This window comes from Polyodon spathula, chromosome 13 (assembly GCF_017654505.1).
Source record: "Polyodon spathula isolate WHYD16114869_AA chromosome 13, ASM1765450v1, whole genome shotgun sequence".
In the NCBI taxonomy this organism is placed as follows: Eukaryota; Metazoa; Chordata; class Actinopteri; order Acipenseriformes; family Polyodontidae; genus Polyodon; species Polyodon spathula.
Genome location: NC_054546.1, coordinates 6,576,887 through 6,595,561, shown reverse-complemented (window position 1 = coordinate 6,595,561; position 18,675 = coordinate 6,576,887). Strand labels below are relative to the sequence as shown.

General features: G+C 39.1%; 1 protein-coding gene across 3 annotated transcripts in view; it reads right to left on the bottom strand.

Moving 5' to 3' along the window:
- The window catches only part of grid1b (glutamate receptor, ionotropic, delta 1b), a 243,479-nt gene that overhangs the window by 83,711 nt on the left and 141,093 nt on the right, over positions 1-18,675 (bottom strand). For all 3 annotated transcript variants that reach the window (XM_041269542.1, XM_041269541.1, XM_041269543.1), the window contains one exon: positions 14,102-14,307. In XM_041269542.1, coding sequence (XP_041125476.1) covers positions 14,102-14,307 — 206 coding nt within the window. The remainder of the gene's footprint in view (positions 1-14,101; positions 14,308-18,675) is intronic.

Sequence of the window (18,675 nt, the reverse complement as noted above, 5' to 3'; positions counted from 1 at the left end):
TGAGGGGCTAGAAGAACTAGAGAAAAGGTGCAAGCCATGCACGACCATAAGCAACCACCGGGGACGGCGCTGAGGGAAGTAAAAAGGGAGCGGCTTCTACAGATGCCGGAAGTTTTCTGTGGAGACGTGCACAATGCGAGAGATTGTCAGCAGCCACAGAAAGTGCTGCTGAGACCTACAGCAATACATACAGCCCAGGGTGAGGGGAAAAAGTGGTTACAAGCTCAACAGGAGGAGCACCAGAAACTAAAGAACCAACTGCAGGAGGTAAAGAAAAGCATGTAGGAAAATTTCCCTTGACTAGACCAAGCAGTGTGAGAGGAAGCTGGCAGAGTGGACAAAAAGGCAGAAACCAAGTTTGCACAGAACTACAGCACTGTCAAGTCACTGCAAGACATGCTGAAAGAACTGGAGAAGCAAGTTTGTGAGAAAGATAACCAGTAAAGCAAGCTCACAAATGCTGGTGCTTAACAATCCAGAATCAAGAAAGAAAAGAAAATAGGTGAGGTAACTGCTGACCTACAGAGATATGCAGACAAGACAAATGAACTTGAAAAGACAGAATCGGAAAGACAGCTTGAAAAAAAAAAACAGTGAGGAACATGACCGTGGACAGTAGAACGAGCAGATACAACTTCAGCAAGCTCTGAGACAGTCTTTTGAAATGCGGAACAGAGTCAACGAAACTGAAGAGAAGTTCCAGACTCTGACAAGGGAGACAGAGTCTGAAGCATGAGCTTAAACTCAAACAAGAGGGCTTCGACAAGGTGAAAATAGACATTATGAAAAGTAAAAAAAAAAACTCCATAGAGAAACAAGATGCCAAAGATGCCCAACAGAATTCAGAAAACTCAGCAGGTAAGAGTCACTGTTGAAAGACATAAGCAACGAAAGATAATCTGCCCAACGTCTCAGTCACTGATGGAGTCTCAGCTGCAGCTGGAGAAGCAGAAACAAAGTGGAAAGGAAGCTTAGTTCAAAAGGAAAGAACTCAAAGTGAATGAGGAACTTCAGAAGAAAGCAGAGGTGGCAGTTAAAGAAGTAAATGAGGTTAAAAGTCTGCTGCAGAAACAAAGACAAAGCTGAGAAAGAGTTGAACTCCCAGCTGACATTAGTAATCACTAAACTCCTAAAAATGCAGGAGGGACTGAATGAGAAGGAAAAAACTGAGCAGCAGCTGCAGACAAAGGCAAAAGGAGCACAAGAGTGCTCTATCCAAGAGGAAAAGAAACAAAAGTGCAAGGGGTGGGGACGTCACAGGACAACCGTTGTAGCAGCATACGCCACATGATGGTTGTGGGCACTAAGACCCAATAGAACTGTACTGTATTAACCAAAATTTTACTCTGCACAGGTTTGTTTATTATTGTGACAGTAGGATGCAGACCAGAGACCAGCCTACCCAGGGACAGACAACACAAGCACTTATAAAAATAAAACTTGTTTTAACTTTAATATGTAAAATATATATTTAAAACATGATAATCGTCGCTAAGGTGCTAGGGTGGAAAAGTAACAAATAAAATACACCCACTCCTTAAAAGAAACACAAAAAGATTTTAAAAAAGGGACGTCTAAGAAAACTGTTGAGGCCACACCCACTTGCTGCCGGATAGTTGTCCTTCCAGTACTGAGAGGGGGGGATTTGTGTCAGTGTACTGAAACATCCTGGGCTGGTCCTGCGTAGCTCACTAATAGTATACAGAGGCAAAAAGACTAATAAACAGTTTAAAAACACAGACAAGGCTTGTCTGCCATGACTTTCCTTCCTCTAAATACAAGGTTAAAATGTATTGCTACTACATATATTTATTACAACACCCCAAAATAGTACTTTCAAAATCACTAATAAAACAGGGATGGTTTTTAGAGCAGCCAGATAAATACTTCAAAAGACAAAAACACACTGATCACTTCCCTGAACTCTGTATTGGTCAAACTCTCGTTGTTGCTGCCCTGCAGCTGCTTCTGTCTTTTCAGACCTAGCTCCTAGCCACTCACGTCTCGCCCCACAGTTACTTGCAGTTTCATTTTCATCCTTCCTCTCTCCCACAGTTCTCTGCCGTTCCTGTTCTTTTTCCAGCTCACCCGAATCACAGTGTGTTCCGTCTCGCCTCGTCTCGTCTCCCAGTCTGCTTTCGCTGCCCCGCTCCCTGTGCTGCTCTCCTTTTCCTGTCTAAATACAGGGACACTCCTCCTCTGCTGCCCTGCCGACCTATCATCACCCGGCCCATATAATTCATATTGCACCAGATCACCAGTTTGCTTTTAGCCATCTCTGTGAAAACTATATTACCCAGCAGCCTCTCTGTCATCATTTCTAAACCTCCTCATACAGCCCTGTGCCTCTACAAAAACAAACAATCCTCTAAAGCGCAAATAATGAAGCAAAACCATATATTTATAAAACGTGCTCCAAATAATTTCATCCAAAAAGTGAATGAGTTATGTGCTCAAAATAAAAGTGCTTAAAAAGGCTGCTTGAGAGTAGCAAATTCAGTCACCCTTTGACAAAAAAGATCAGGTATTCACCCATTCAATTCATCTGGAAGATTTAAGCTGTCAAGTGGCCTTGACTCTCTCTCCCTGGAATACTTGTCTGTCCCCTTAAGTTAAGCTTGACTGATCAGAGGACGGAAAGGGAGAGTCCTTCCAGTTCTGTCCCCAAGGAGGGTATAAATATTCTAAAACAGCAGAGAAAATTACATTAATTCAAAGGGGGGGATGTAAAGGTGGGGTCAGCCACGTGCCTCTCACAGCCACGGGAGAGATTTTATGCAACTGGTCTGTAAGAATAACATAAGCATGACACATTTACTTTAATATACAGAGTTAAATATATAGACACATACAGCATGCATATTGCCCATTGTTCTTTGCCTATGAGCCGAGACTTGATATTTTCTTGTGCTTGACTGGAATGAAATTGAATTGCAGATTCTTTCAAAGATAAGCTCTGAAGGTTAAGTCATAGGATTTAGGTCAAGCCGTACAAAAACATGTTTAAAAGCAATTGTCATACAGAGCTTTCTGTGTGTGCAGGCTCACAAAGAAACTAGGGGAAAGGCCCATGTGACCTTGCTATTCCTGGAGCATGCTACTCCAGGGCAACTGGTTCATGCATTTGTATGTGTTTGTTATAAGGAAAATATGAAAAAAAGTTCAGTTTGTTTGCATGCATGTATGTGGAATGAGAATCAGCACATTTTAAATCTATGTGTTTTCTATGTAAAGGTACATGTGCTTGTTGTATGTAGATCTGTCATTTGTTACAGGTAATTAAATGATCCCATAAATATTAGCCATCATTTTTTGCATTTGCTATGCAATGTATTTTGTTTTTTAAAAAGCACATGTTTTAGCAAACAAAAAATCATATCTGGTGCCATACTAGGCTAAAGAAAGCTTGCTGTTACATTAGCACTTCCCATCCCTTTAATGCCTTATTTCCTGTCATAAAGTGCCAATATAACAGACAACCTGAAAATAGAATAAGGCTTTCAAACCAAGAGCCTTGTATGGTTATTGTTTTAATTGGACACATGTGTGTAATGTGTGCTTCTTTCATATTGAATGTTGACTGTTGAACTGTTACACTAGTATTGTAGTCATCCATTTATAAAGGATTCTGGTGGAATATCACAGGAATAAGACCTATTCAATTGAAATTCATATGGATTTATTGACTGATTTTAAACCGCTATCCAGAAAGCACCCATTCTCTATATCATATCCAATACACTTACCCTTCCAGCCACTTGGCTATTAAGACTTTAAGAGGTTTCACAGCACAGTTGCAGCCTATGAATATGCTGTCCATCCTAACTCAGAACAGTTATTAACCAGGATGCAATGAAATTGAAAATAATAACGCGTCTGCACAGATTTATTAACACCATCACCTGGCCTGGGAGCTCTTCTAATTTCATAGGCTTCACTGGCTGAGTTAATATGAAGTGATGACAGGGGCTGGCTATTAGCAATTAACCATTTGCTGCATTTACAACTGTGAGAAATGAAGAAAAGAAAAGAATGGGACCCACTCTTCCTCGACATGAAGAACAATCTGTATGCAGTGAGTTCTGCCAACGCTAGGTGTAGCACCATGCATGGAAATTCACAGTACCTATCCCCAGATAGTGCCCAGAAAGCCTTTTAATGAGTGGAATGCTTGATCTCTTTATATCTCTGTTTCTATCCCATTCACCATGCTACGTAATAGGGGTCTTCAGTAATATGTTGTATCATTATATGTTTTTGCCATTATATTCCAATGAGTTAATGGCAATGGCAATCCTATCGTATATATATATATATATATATATATATATATATATATATATATATATATATATATATAATATATATATAATATATATAAAGGGTGAAACCTGGTGGTTTGGCGAGCCTAGTTTTGCTCGAGCCAATCTAGTTTCGCCAAAGGCTTCTGGGCGAATCCCGAAGATATTTAAACATTTATGTTAATTCAAGAATTTTTTTTTTTAAACATTTATGAATTCGTTAACTTTCATAAAAAAAAAAAGTGCCAAAAAATGTATTAATATACAAAAAAAATTGCTAACCTGGAAGCATATGTTTTCTTACTTGTGTGGCGAATCTGCCATTCAGAGATTCAAACTGTGTATTAGGACCATATTGAGTTTTGCACATCGCTGCTTGTATGCAGACAGTTCAATAAAATAAACTGCCTTCCCTTCCATTAAAAGTTACCTCTCTTCTATGTATGCAACTACCCTTTGTTACAATAGCAATGCCATGGGAACAGATAGATACAGGAGGGTGCTGAGCACTTGCTTCTTGTTCCCCATGCGGTGCAGAGGCTGCAGTGTAGTACTCATGTCTTTACTGTAGTTTAAAATAAAGATCAACACGTTGTTTAGGCTATATTAAACATATGGTTGTATTTTTTATGTCAAAATGTTTAATAGTCAAAAGTTCCACTCATCTACAGGAATTTTACAGTGAGCTAGCATTTTATTTTTATTTTACAAACGCTATGTGTTTTATGTTCAAAAATCACCAGGATGTGATTATGCCTAAGCATAATGTTTAAAATCAACACTTTCTGTAATTTCCCAATGTACACAGTGCTCACACAGATCATGTTTTCACCTCATGCAAACAGTTCAGTGCCACTTCCTGCTTCATTGGGTCACGGACGATAATTCTGATTGCCGATAATAATTTTTCAACGCAATAAAATTCTTTGCAAAAAAATGATTGTGATTATCGATATTGCCGATTATTGTTCCAACCCTACTACAGTAGAAAACAAAATACCTTCAGTGTTTGATAAACAAGCCGGATCTGTTCTCAAACAGATGTCACCAGCAGCAGTTGCCAGATTGCGTTGTTTTTTGGTTGGGCAGTCTGGGAGAGACTTCAAATCCATTTTTCTTAGAAGTTAAGCAAAAAAATATAAACAACGTATACATTTTTAGAAAGGTATTATAACGTACTGTATTTATATGATGTTGACAAACAATGTATTTTACATGCTACTTACACTTTAATATCAAGTTTGCAGTAACTCATCCTTACTGACAAAATTATGTATATCCTTGCTGCAGAGCTCTGCATGGGGGAGGGGGTGGGGCAGCAACATCAAAATTCAAAAGCTTTTAAGCAGGTGGGGAAGATGAAATTAGCAAAGGAATCTTGCAAATGTCTGTGCTTATGAAGTGGCAGTTCCCTGGAGTAGTTCCAGATTACGATGTTAGCTTTTCAATTATAGTTTGAGGCTATAAATGTTTTTTATTTACTTGGATTAAAGAAATCAGAAACCAATGACAATATTTCCATTTTTTTTTTTTATTAGCAACATTATCTAAAATTATCTATGGGCCTTTATATATATATATATATATATATATATTTTATGTGCAATGTTTTCAAGCAGCGCATTTTTGACTAAGGCTATTTTAAGCTCAGCTTCCTGGTATCTTATCTTGCCTGTGCCTCAGATCCATCATCTGTCACCTCTTCCATGGTTTTATAAAGACAGACATGGGAAGTGGACCAGCAAGCCGTGGTTACCAGCAACCAGTACCTAAGTTGTATCTAACTGGGTATGTTTTTACCAGTTTTTGACGTATATCGATAGGCCAAAAGGCCTTCTTTTGTTCATAAAAAGAGATCTTGTTCTGGACAACAAGCTTAGAGAATTGTGGACTTCAAAAATATCACTGAACTATAAAAAAATACATCATACAGGGCCCCCAGTTTTCATGGGTTATTTTGTTTATATAGGTTTTTTTTTTAATTCATGGATATGTTGACTTCTTTACCAATAGTCTGGAACAGTTTCATGAATACCAAGCATTGCTGTTCTCATCACTATTAAAACAGGGACCACAGGTAGTCAAGGATGTAGAAAAAACCAAAATACACAACTTTTGTTATACAACTGTGCTAAACAACTAACTGTCCATGTTGTTTTCAACTTATTTTATAGAGTTAAATTACCTTTAACTTTTTGACGCAGAGGACAATGCAAAATACCCAAGATTCCTGTAACCTGATGGCTTTGGCAGGTTACATGGGCACAGAGAGATCAACCCATGGCTGTCATATTGCTTCAGTAGCTTCTGTTTTCTACACGTGTCAAAACCTTGTAAATCAGTGGACAGATTGGCAAGCAGTCAAAGTGCCTTGACTCATCCATACCTTCAACCACACAATCATAAATTCTTCTCTGAGGAAAACTATACATGAAAGACTGACAGCCTTTTTGGTTAATAGCTTGAGCAGTGTTAGGAGTTCAGCAATGTTGTGGTTGTTTTTATAGAGTGATTCATAAACAATGAACCATTGAAAACGACAGATGAAAAGTTACTGCTGGTTCCTGGTACCTAAAACTCCCTCCAGTGATCTGCAATGCAACACTATCGATTGCATAGAATTTGAAATATGTCCATATCCTGAATTAACATAAAAAAGTGATTATCAGCACAATAAAAGGGGGACCAGTGGTAATGTTAATAAACCGAGGAAATAGATATCCCCACATTAGTTAAGGTACATTTGTCACATGATGGGTGGAGGGTAAATGGCCATCAAGAATACACCAAACAGTGTGCGATAAGGGGAGATGGAGGGTGGAATGAGGAATGGAGACAGAGAAAGAGAGAGAGATAGCAACAGTGTGAGAGAAAGAGAACGAGAAAAAGAGAAGGGATTAGGAATGAGGCGGTGGCCAGAGATAGATGGCTCGTTGGCAGCCTTCATTTTCACCATGCATTGTGAGGAAAATTAAATTCAGGAGGTACATAGTGAGGTCTAGGGATGGGGTCACAGAAGGAGCCTGTAGACTTTAAATGTGCGATAAGAACAGACAGCTAACTAGATAAAATCTGCAGCAAACTCCCTCACTCCCCACCCCACTGCAATATAAAAGAAGACAAAAGAGATATCTGGCAAACTCAATTTACCCAGCTCAAAGTTATCACGAAGCTGCATTCCTCTTGCCAGAGCTTTTCCGAATACCTTTACTATTTGTAAATCTAAATCTTATCTTCTTAAACAGCAGCTGTGGCTATGAGTAGACATGCATAAAGGTGGCATGGTTTCACAGAAAACCTTTGGTCTAGCATTGGACGCATCATACATGTTCTTTATGATACCCCCTTTGCAAAACTGTTGCAAGAATGCTCACTATATCACCCATAACTACGAAACACTCCACAGAGCTAAACTTAACATAATAAAAGATATACAATAAATTAAATGGCAAACACTGAATTTCATTCAAGAGAAAAACTTTGGTAAGCCATCACTATGACAATGACATTCAGAGCAACATAATCAATGGCCGCGACAGTAATTAACATTCCAAAACAAATCTCGCGGAGTCTCTGTCTATTTTAATTACTGCTGTACTTTAAATTCCCCACCGAAAATGCTATCGGCCACGCTTAATTATTCCTGGTCCCGCTCATTAGTTTCCAGGATTCTTGGGGAGAAAGCGACAGTGACGGATTGGAGAACACTGAGGCTGTGCAAAAGGGAAGCTTGCTCCCCATGACTGAAGCGCTCAATAAACAACATGGGGACACTTCTCGTTGAATCAATAGCCATGAGTTACATATGCAATCGAGAGGGTGTCAGTAAAGATCAGAGTGACCCGCTTGATTTATGCCCTTGAGAGACCACATAGACTCAGTGGGGCTGATACCGTATTAAACAGATAGAAATAATTGCATTAGGAACTAAACCATGGCCCACCAATAGTGGCACTGATCTATAGTATTCCTATTAAACAGTTTTCTTGGTAGCAACTGGACAATTAGGGCCAAAATGGTCCTTTCTCAACAGTCTACTCTTCTGTAGACTGAGGAGATTGGGTTCAGACTGTGCTCTTCCATCCAAAAAAGTTTATTCACTGATGGGGAGAAAAGCCTGCGGATGTTTTTCAGAATGTGGTAAAAGATCAAATAAACATAATCGCTTCACAATACCCTGGCCGTGTCAGTCTGTCCTGTAATGTACTTAAGTAAATGGGCCTTAACATGGACACCACTACTGTATCACAAATCACCCTTATTAATCAGAAGCTGACTTCTGAGCTTACTCCTCTGTAAATTGCCATGCTCATTTGTGCTTTGCCATACTTTCACTAGGATTTTACTTGAAACCATTTTCTATGCATTCACCTGGTACACAGCACCATAGCACATTTGTATAAGGAAAAACATTACTCACTGTACACTGCTGCTGTAGAGGAATCTACCCTAAATGAATAGGAAGACACTGGCCTCAAGAGGTGTTGTGTGTACCTATGGAGGTGCTGCATTGTCATGTTTTTCATATGTCAATAATACTACCCAATAACTCCAATAGGTTTTGCTGGTACTACTAATATAGCCCATCACTTGCTGCTAATCTGCCAAGTTTAATTGCTCCATTGTGAATGCTTTTTTTTTTTTTTTCTCAATAGCAACAGAAAGTCCGAGTGATGCCCTGTTTAACTTATCACCCAATCATTTTCATCTGCCAGTTATTTTTTATTTGTAAGAGTGTAATCCTAAAACACTCCTGTAAATGGAACAGAAAGTATAGATCAAAATATAGAGTTCTTACCGGAGGGAATTCCCCCATTGTCGTTTCACAATGGGAGCCAGTTTAACACCACAAAGCACTACAGATTGTACTTTACAATGGCTTGAGGGGGCTGGAGAAAGTGCCTAATAATTGACTTAAAACCGCAGCATAAAACCCTTGTCCAAACTGCAAAACGAGAGAGTTTACTTAATACTCTAACTCAAGAAGGACGTGGGTTATTTATTCTGGATTATGAAACCAGTAAAATCACAGTGATTCTGAGACAGGAGACATCCCTGCTGTGTTTAATAAGGAGCGTAACCCAGGAGTTTGAGTTGTTGCTGTAGAAACCATTATCCTGTGCGGAAGCAGCAGCTTGTGCCGAGCCCTGAAGGGACTGTTAATTGTGTTGTAATGCAGGATAAAAAAAGCACTCAAAGCTTGACAAAGAAAAGATACAAATCCATAAGTTACATTATATTTATTATAATGCAGTGCATTGTGAGGTATAGCCACTGTAAGATGCGAGCACCATTAACCCTTCCATCACCGTCTGCAGGTCTTGATTGTGTTGCAACTTTCACAGCTGACAGGGTTTATCTTTTCCATAGTTTCCATACATTTTGTGTTTGTTTGTGCTCCACTTTGCCACATAATGCAGCTCATTAGTAGTGATCTGTCAGTAGCTCCATCAAGGTGTAGTTACCATTACATTCATATCCTAGGTGTTACCAGGATACCACCAACTTCTGGGGGCTCAAAAATGAAACAATATAGATATGAATGATTATTATTTATTTAACTATAATGAATGTTATAATTATTGGTGTGTGTGTGTTGGCTTGCAGTTGAAGGAATTACCAGAGATTGGTTAAGATGTTTCAGGCTTCTACCATGATGTTAATAGTCTAGGCTAGTATTGCTAGTGTCACTGTTATGCTAAATATATGCATGCACCTACTTGCATATGCTATGGCAAACGATGGTGTATCATATGGTCAGACGCAAAAATCAAAAAGCAAAACAAGAGAACATGGTCCATGAAAATGAAAATGGCACAACTATTAAGTCATTATTATAACTTTCAATGATAAAAACATAAGGACATAAAAAAAACACATCTCACACACACACACAGTTACTGGAAGCTGACTGATCCCAAATTTGAGGAGAGCCTCAATGAACCCAATGGCTCAGTAACCCATTCCACACACTCACCACTAATAAAGTGTCTCCACACTGTCTCCACTGTGTTCTCTGAGGCAAGTACTCTGTGCTGCCCTCAATCCCTCTGTGCTGAGTTCATTGTAATGGCAAGGATTCTAAAAAACACAAGTGCCCTTCTTTGTTCTTTGTTCTAGACCAAATCAATTCAGTTCCTTGTATACCCACATAGTATATAAGTGGGTATACACAAACACATACTCCCACCCGCTCTCATAAACTATCAGCCAAATAACCATATTAAAAACTATGAGCTAAATGAGCAATGCACGACTCAGCTAATGATTCATAAGCTCTGGTTGAACTCTGGCCCATTTCTGACAGCTAGAATGCGATGATTCATTTTAAAAGAGCAAAATGTCTTTTACATCTAAATATCTAAATACAGGTTTTGTAAATTTGATTACAGTTCCTCAGTTACAGTAGTTTGCAGCAGTAAAAAAATGGTTGAGCTATCCAACTGTCAAATGTAGAGTGCAGTTTGCCTGCTTTGCAAGCAGCTGTACATTGCTATGAATAATGCAGTTTAAGGCTGCATTATAAAACTCTTGCAGTTAGATACTACGTAGCAGGGGTGTTCATCCCTGGTCCTCAAGGACCCCAAACAGTCCAGGTTTTTGTTTCAACCAGGAGCTAAACATTTGTTTCAACATTAATTGTTTTCCAGTGCCAGTAAGGCAGCACCTACAGACAGCCTCTAACACTTCAAACATTGTGCAGCTACATCATTATTTATAGTCTTCATCACCAGTCTGCAATAGAAATTAAGGAAGAAAAAAAAATAGAACTAGTTAAACCAAGTATTTAGAGTGTCGGAGATACTTGAGGACCAGTACTGTAAATCACTGCTGTAAAAGATTCATCTGCAGAGACAAATTCACTAGTTCAATAAGGGAATGCTTTATTAGCACTGTCATCAGACTTAGAATGAAAGACTCTGCATAATCAAAGGGAAAACACTTAAAAAAACAACTTTCTATCTTTTTTAATAGATAAAGTGTTTCGATAGGCTCTATTCAATAAACTTTACTTTATTAAGATACAGAGTGCTGCTGTTTATTTTTTAATTCGATACTGTATTTATAAATCCTTCATGTGGCATGTTTCTCCGCCCTATATGTTGATTGTTTTTAGAACTAAGTATGGGAGATTTGCCCTCTGAACATTAAGATCCTTTACTTTGGGTATTTGACACAGATCCTGTTGTTGTTTTTACCTCCTTTGAAAGCATTGGGATTCAGGATGCTTTGCTGTTTTGGGCTTTCCTAATGAAGACTCCCTCATAGACATGCTGTATGTTCTGTAGTCTGAGGTCTGTGCTTGTTACCTCTATATTAATCACAGAAAGACCTCCGCATTATGCCTGAAGATTTGAGGTGACAAGGTTTCACAGCTAATTCCTTATTTAAACGGTCCATTACTGAAATGCCTGCATGCACTACTGACAACTGCCAATAATAACACAGGGATCTGGAAAAAAATTAAGTGAATGGATAAGAAAATAAAGGAAAAAAAAACACCGCCAGGAGCCAAGAGAAATGAGATCTGCCCGTTTGTCGGTACCGAAAAACGGGAAATATATTCCAGCAAGGCTATCAAGCTTTTTTAAATCAAACATTTCCTGACTGGAAGCCTAATACTACTTTCTCTTTTTATGGCTTTTGATTTGCCTCGCCTATAAGAGGCGATCACTGATCATAACAACCTTCCCTGACCTAAGCTTTGCAAAACCCCTCCTGATCATCCTCTTACCCCTCACTCACTGAATCTCGCTGGGGTAATGAAAAAGCTGTCACTCACTCGGTCTCTGCCAACCCACCTGCATCCACGTCACACTGCAGACAACAATGGTCCTGTGATACTGCATGAATCTGTTCTCCTGTCTGTGTACCAGACTCCCTAGCCTGTACAACAACTGCTCAATCAGTGTGTCTCCACGGTGAGGGGCGTCAGCACAAACTGGCTGCACACCTAAGAGCTGTGAGATCCTAGTAATCTTTGTATTAATAATATTATTATTATTATTATTATTATTATATAAAAGACCGTTGATGCAATATATGCTCATCATCCTAAGATAGTGATGCTCTGCTACATCTCAAATACAAAACCAGACTTATCTTTTGTGGGGGAAGAAGGGGAACAGGTAATCATACGAACAAAAAGCAAGGTTCGACTATCATATCTCCAATAACACCAACTACAACTGTTGCTTACAAGATGGATGACAAAAGGTTTGCAAACAAATAAAAAATACCATAGACATATCATTTAACTGGTGACTGTATTTGCATATAGATGTAAAACATATTCAGTAGAACATTCGAGTTCTGTTTTTGTGGAAAATACACTGGTCAAAAGGAATAAAAACAGTAATTCATAAAAATATATATATAAATAACAAAAGAGCCACGTGTTCCGCTATATTAGCGCTAACCCAGAACTGGACCCTAATAAGAAACCTGAAACGTTCTCCAACTCTAATAGCTTATCCTAACCCTAACTCTTACCCTAACCCTAATTCTAATGCAAGCAAAGACAAGTGCCTTAAAAAGCATTGCATCGCCAAATGAAATTGACTCTAACAGCAGAACTAATGCCGATCACTGGTGTTGTTGAAATCTAACTCCAAGACATTAATGTTCCCAAGTTGGATACCACTGGCCAGTTCCTCCAAGCAGCTAATTATTGGATTATGCATATCAAAACTGGTGTGGATGGGTGCTTTAAATCTGGAGTTGCGCCAGGCTTTCTGGGTCAATGATTTAGAGTCACAGAGAACACAGGCTGAAAGCAACTAGTATAGATTGTGCTCCCACTAGTTTCAGTGTCTGGGATCATTAAGATAGAAGCTCAAAGCATGTATCGCTATATATCTACAAAACACACTAAAGTGCATTAAGTCTAATTTAAAATATCAACAGCACCTAATGTGTTACTAATTGTCTTAATATATGTATCTACATATATATATCTTATTTGTTGATTAAGCAGATGCCTGTATTGAAGGCAACTTACAAAGACTAGGGTGTGCGAACTATGCATCAGCTACAGAGTCACTTACAGTAATGTCTCACCTCAAAGATGGAGCACAAGGAGGTTGAGTGACTTGGTCAGGGTCACACAGTGAATCAGGGAGTGAGCTGGGATTTGAACCCGGGACCTCCTGATTCCAAGCCCTTTTCTTTAACCACTGGACCACACGTCGTCCTATACGTACCTACGTGTGTGTGTGTGTGTGTGTGTGTGTGTGTGTGTATAGAGAACACTGCATAGTTTTCTTCTGAGCAAAATTTTTCTAACATTCCTTTCATTCCACACAATTTAGAAATCTGTAATTTACAAACAGTACTCAAGTGAATCACTGACTTCAGCAATCCATTTTTGCATAAGGGAGAAGACCTCTTCAATACCAATCTAATACCAATCAATAGTTTAATTTAAAAGGTTCTAGCACACTGATTTGTTTTATCTGGTGGTGGTTTTCAGCACAATACAATTCATGCAGACACATCCTTACATAAATGGCTCATCAACACGGTGGATTATCCAATATAATCTGGGAGTCTGAGCTGCATTATATGTGATTGAAAGGTGAATGCCGTAAGCAGGGCGCTGCATTATAGGATTTTTCCCATAGGGATCATCAAGAGGAAAAGTTGAGCTGATCTGAAATTCTGTTATCAACAGAGCATAATCCAATTCCTCTGAGGGGTAGGTTTGTGTGTCTCTGACACTGAAGGATGCAGAAAGCATGTTAAGCAATACTTGATGGTGCGCATCAGTCCCCACAATCTCTCAATGTCCCAACACTCACCTCATGGATGAAGGTTTGCGCCCCCTTGGGGCTGAGAAGCAGTATGGCACGGCGCAGAGTGTCCCGGTAGCGGTTGAGCTCCTCGGTCCTCATGGTGGTGAAAAGGTTGGCGAAGACGTGGCTGATATTCCGGTCCACTCGCTGCAGAGACACGTCCAGACCCAGTCGGGAAGCCTGGTCCAGAAAGCTCTGCAGCCCCCGGATATCTGTAATATAAAACAGAGAGAGTGGGCGATGAGTGGGCTGCAGTGGTGATAGGAAACTTGACTGTGCAAGCTCCCTTTAAATACTATTTTTAGTTTGCTCTGTCCTGCTTTATGGTATGCTATAGTGTGGTGTGGTGTGGTTTGGTGTGGAACGGTATGGTATAGTAAAGTACAGTACAGATTAGTCAGAGGTAACAGTAAATGTCAAATAGAAGGCCACAACTAGAAGTGAATTCAGCTGAAAGATAGTTAGAAACATCTATATGGAAAATAATTTAGTTTCAACATTCAGTACAGATCTATTAATGAAAACATTAAAAATATAAATAAAAACTTTTACATAATGACATTGATATCATTAGGAACTTTTTTTTTTTTTTTTTTGTAGTTCAAGTATTCAAGCTAGGGCCTGAAATATCTCCTGTTTTTTTTTTTTTTTTTTTTTACAGCAGATCAATCTGTGAGTGATTCCGGAAACACAGAACAACTATTAGTTTTCAAATGTATTTTTCACACCCATCATTGTGAGAGAAAAAATGAAACAACAAATCTATTTAAAACTACCCATTGCTCATAGGATTGGAATCACACCAGAGGTTTAGAACTTGCTGAAGATAAACTCCAATTTTCAACATCTCATTGTTCTAAATCGTGTTGCTCCCTTTGCAACATCTGCTTGTAATTTTTTGTGGTATTATTCTGAATCCTAGAACCCATATATCAGGCCTCCTTCAATATCCACTAATTAATCTGTTTATATTATCTTAGTCCTTATAAAAACAATGCTGTAATATCTCTTTCTTTCTGTCGTGATTTTTTATCTACACATATATTAATCACATGCATTGCACATAACTGTACCACAGTGCTCAAAATGTAGTATTTTTTTCTCTGAAACTTTTAGCATATGGTTTTAAGTCTTTATAAAGAAGTTTAGCTATAAAAGTGGACCAAGTAGTTTAAAAAGAAAAAAAAAAAAACTTCAGTCCTGTATTCTTGACAATATCTGTCACCAGTAGGTTTAAGGGCAAGGCAGACGCATCGTCCTCGGCAGTGTTCCAGTTCCCATATTAGCCCTGACAGGCAGTTTTTTTTTTTTTTTGTGGTCTCTGGAGTATGTTGTTTATCAGCTTCTCTGCTTCCCAGTCAGACTTGCATAAAACAAGACGTAGTCCTTTTGTAACTCACTTGGTTTTACTTTTTTGACACATGAAGCTACTGAGCACTCAAGGTGCTAACAATGAAAAGCAGAAAGACAGACATCAGAAGGCGTGAAAACGAAGAAGTACACTGTTGGGTTCAGTAACTTGCCATGCATTCCATTATTCCCACATCTATAACTACAGCAGTAACAGATATTTACAGTACTACTCTAAAATGTTGTTTTGGGGGCTGTCGTCACAAGAAAAAAAGGGTTAGGGTTTATGGTGGAAACTAATGCTTTCATGTCTCCTAAAGACGAGTACATTTAGACAAAAATCACACTCCTTTTTGATTAATGGTGTACTTTAGTTCAGTTCTGCTATGATGTATGTTTTTTTTTTTTTCTTCCTCAAAGCAGCACTGTGAAGTGACCGGGTGGTTTGTATAATATTTTACTAGACTGTAGAATACTGGCTCTGCAATCTGGTTACAGAAGGGACTCAGAGGAAGGTTGATAATGCACTCCATTGGTAACTAGCAGATAGCCAGCAAGCTGCAGGCAACTACAATCTCCAAGAATACTCATTATCGATGTTGGCACAAGAAAAGGCTACTCATGTCCACACAGAGATTTTGGAATATTTTTTCACATGTTTCCTTTGAATTCAACTGCTCTTGAACACATTTCACTGCCTACATTTACAGTATTGTGGCAGTTCCTGTAATGATGTTCCCCATGATAAGCTTATCATAAGCCCCTTTCACAGTGACACTCCTACCCAGGTCTCGACCCGTGTTCTGGCTACCTGGGTCCCAATCCCGCATAGTGTGAAACCATGCATTTGGGTCATACCTGGGTTAACCCAGGTCACAGCAAGTCACAATGACTCTGATTGCATTGATTGGTTGAGGTTTCGTTCAGCTCACTTTTGGCTTGAACCCTTAATCTGCCCCATGTTTCTAATAGCATCAGCTCTTCTTGCAGTACTAATGGGGCTCGAAACAAAAGCCAAAACTGAATCCCAGATATCTTCCACTTTAATGGGTTCCAACATCTGTTTCTTGGTATCTGCCAGACAGTAATGTAAGTGTGTCACAGCAACTTGCATCCCACAGAAATTTAACTCTACCAAATTTGAGGAGATCAGAGCAAGCAACATCTCAGATAAGCAAAAAGATCAGGAAAGCAAATAGCTTCAAACAAGCAATATCACAGAAATCTCTCCGGAGTTACAGTGACAAAGGGGCTTTTGAGGAAAATAGAATCCTGGGAAATGAACCAGAGATTTTGTTTTTAGTGAAGTCTTTTTTTTTTTCTTTCCTGACTTCAGGCTACATGAGTCATCGAAACGTCTGCAGTGTGTACAGTGAGATGAGACAGAAGAGGTTGGTAAAGGAATTAGGCCAGACTCAGTGAAGCAAGGACGGGGAGAGCCTAGGTGACACGGGAATATGTGTGTATTTGTGACGATCCAGCTGTCAATGCAACAGAGGCAGTAGACAATAGAACAAACCCTTTAAGCGTAAAAACTTAGTGGCTCTGTTTCCTCATATTGCAACTCATTCATTTCCCTGTGGCAGAGCGGAAGCAGGTGCAAATAAGTGTATTTTTAATGTAAGTTTGGCAGGGATGGGGTTAATTCTTTCTTTCTTTCCTGCCAGGAACCACAGGTGTAATGTGGTCATTCCCTAATTAGATCATTTAGTGCTAACTGGGGAACGGCCACACGTATGAAAGAGGAAGAAAATCGTTCACTGGGGGAAGGAGTTTGGGGTGAGTGTTTAAACTGTTTTTGTGGCTCTGCCCATCCTGGACTTTTACAAAAACATATCATTTACCAGTATACAGCCGATAGAAATAATTCCTTGTCAGTTATATCCTATTTGTGTAAAACAATCCCTTAATGGAGGAAAAAAGAATGCTTTAACAATGCTCTCTCTACAAATTCACAGCAGTATATATACACTGAACTACAACTACAGTTTACAGTACTATGCTGCTTCAGTAATACACACAGTAGAGAATTGAAATGAGGGACAATGAGTGCAACCTTGTCAAGGGACTGATGGAGAAAGAAAATAAGCTGTTACTGCTGACACACACACACACACACATCTCTGACAAATGCATTACTTAAAATAAGTATGATTACTTGTTTTAACAAGGTAGTTTATTTCAGCAGTGACACCAGCCACAGTCTATCAGAGGAAGTTTTTTTTTTTTTTCTTTTTTACAGCCCAAGAAATGAGAGAAAGAAATATTAGCTCCTTACATGTTAGAATGGTAAATATGAATGATATTAATGAAAATGTAATAGACAACATACAATATAAAAGATCCATTTTGTGAAAGTTATTACTGCAATACATCTTTGCTATATAATGCAAAGGGATATACTGCCTGGTACTGCACTGAGTAATATGCGCGGGGCATTTTGGGGAAGTGTCGGACAGAGTTATGATATTACAGCAGAGTGCTGATTATTTTAGTAGCACTGTTCAACCACATCAAATTGTTAGGTGGTTTAATCTTAGAGAACATTTGTGAAAAACAAAACCTTCCCACAATTTTCTTAAGAGAGGACCACGATTGAATGGCAGGGTCTGTAGCAATACGTTATTTTGTGATTAGTTACAATTACATATCCTTTTTGTCATACTTTTACCATGAACAGAATGTTGGTGGAATAAGCGTGTGCTTAGATGTGCGTCTATGTGTGTGCGTGAATGTAGATGGATGTTCACGTGTGCCCATTAGAGCAGAAACGAAAGCCATGTAGAAGTGCAAGCCTCATTCAATTGTGTGTGTCAGTAAGTCATTTACACGGCACTCTCTTCAGAGCCCCTGTCCTTGAGTGCCAGCAACCTTCTGCAGGTATTTAAAAAAAAACTACTTGCGACGATGACTGTACTTTTAATAGGACCGACAAGGAAGGTGATTTTAACTCATTCAAGCTCCTTCCACGTCTCTCCCAACTACTGCTGGTGCTGGGATCCAGCAGCTGGCATGATATAATCAAGGTAACTAACTTAACGCATTTGTCTTCTAAGTGTCAGAAAACAAGGATTCATGTGTTTTTTAGAATATACAGCACCTGCATTATGTAAATACCCTCAATGCCGCTGGTTCTTGTGCAGATGTGCGCAGCTGGGACGTGTAACAGGAGATGCATTGCTAGGCAATCAATTGAGCAGTTAGGCTCGCCTGGCGCTGAGCTGATCGGG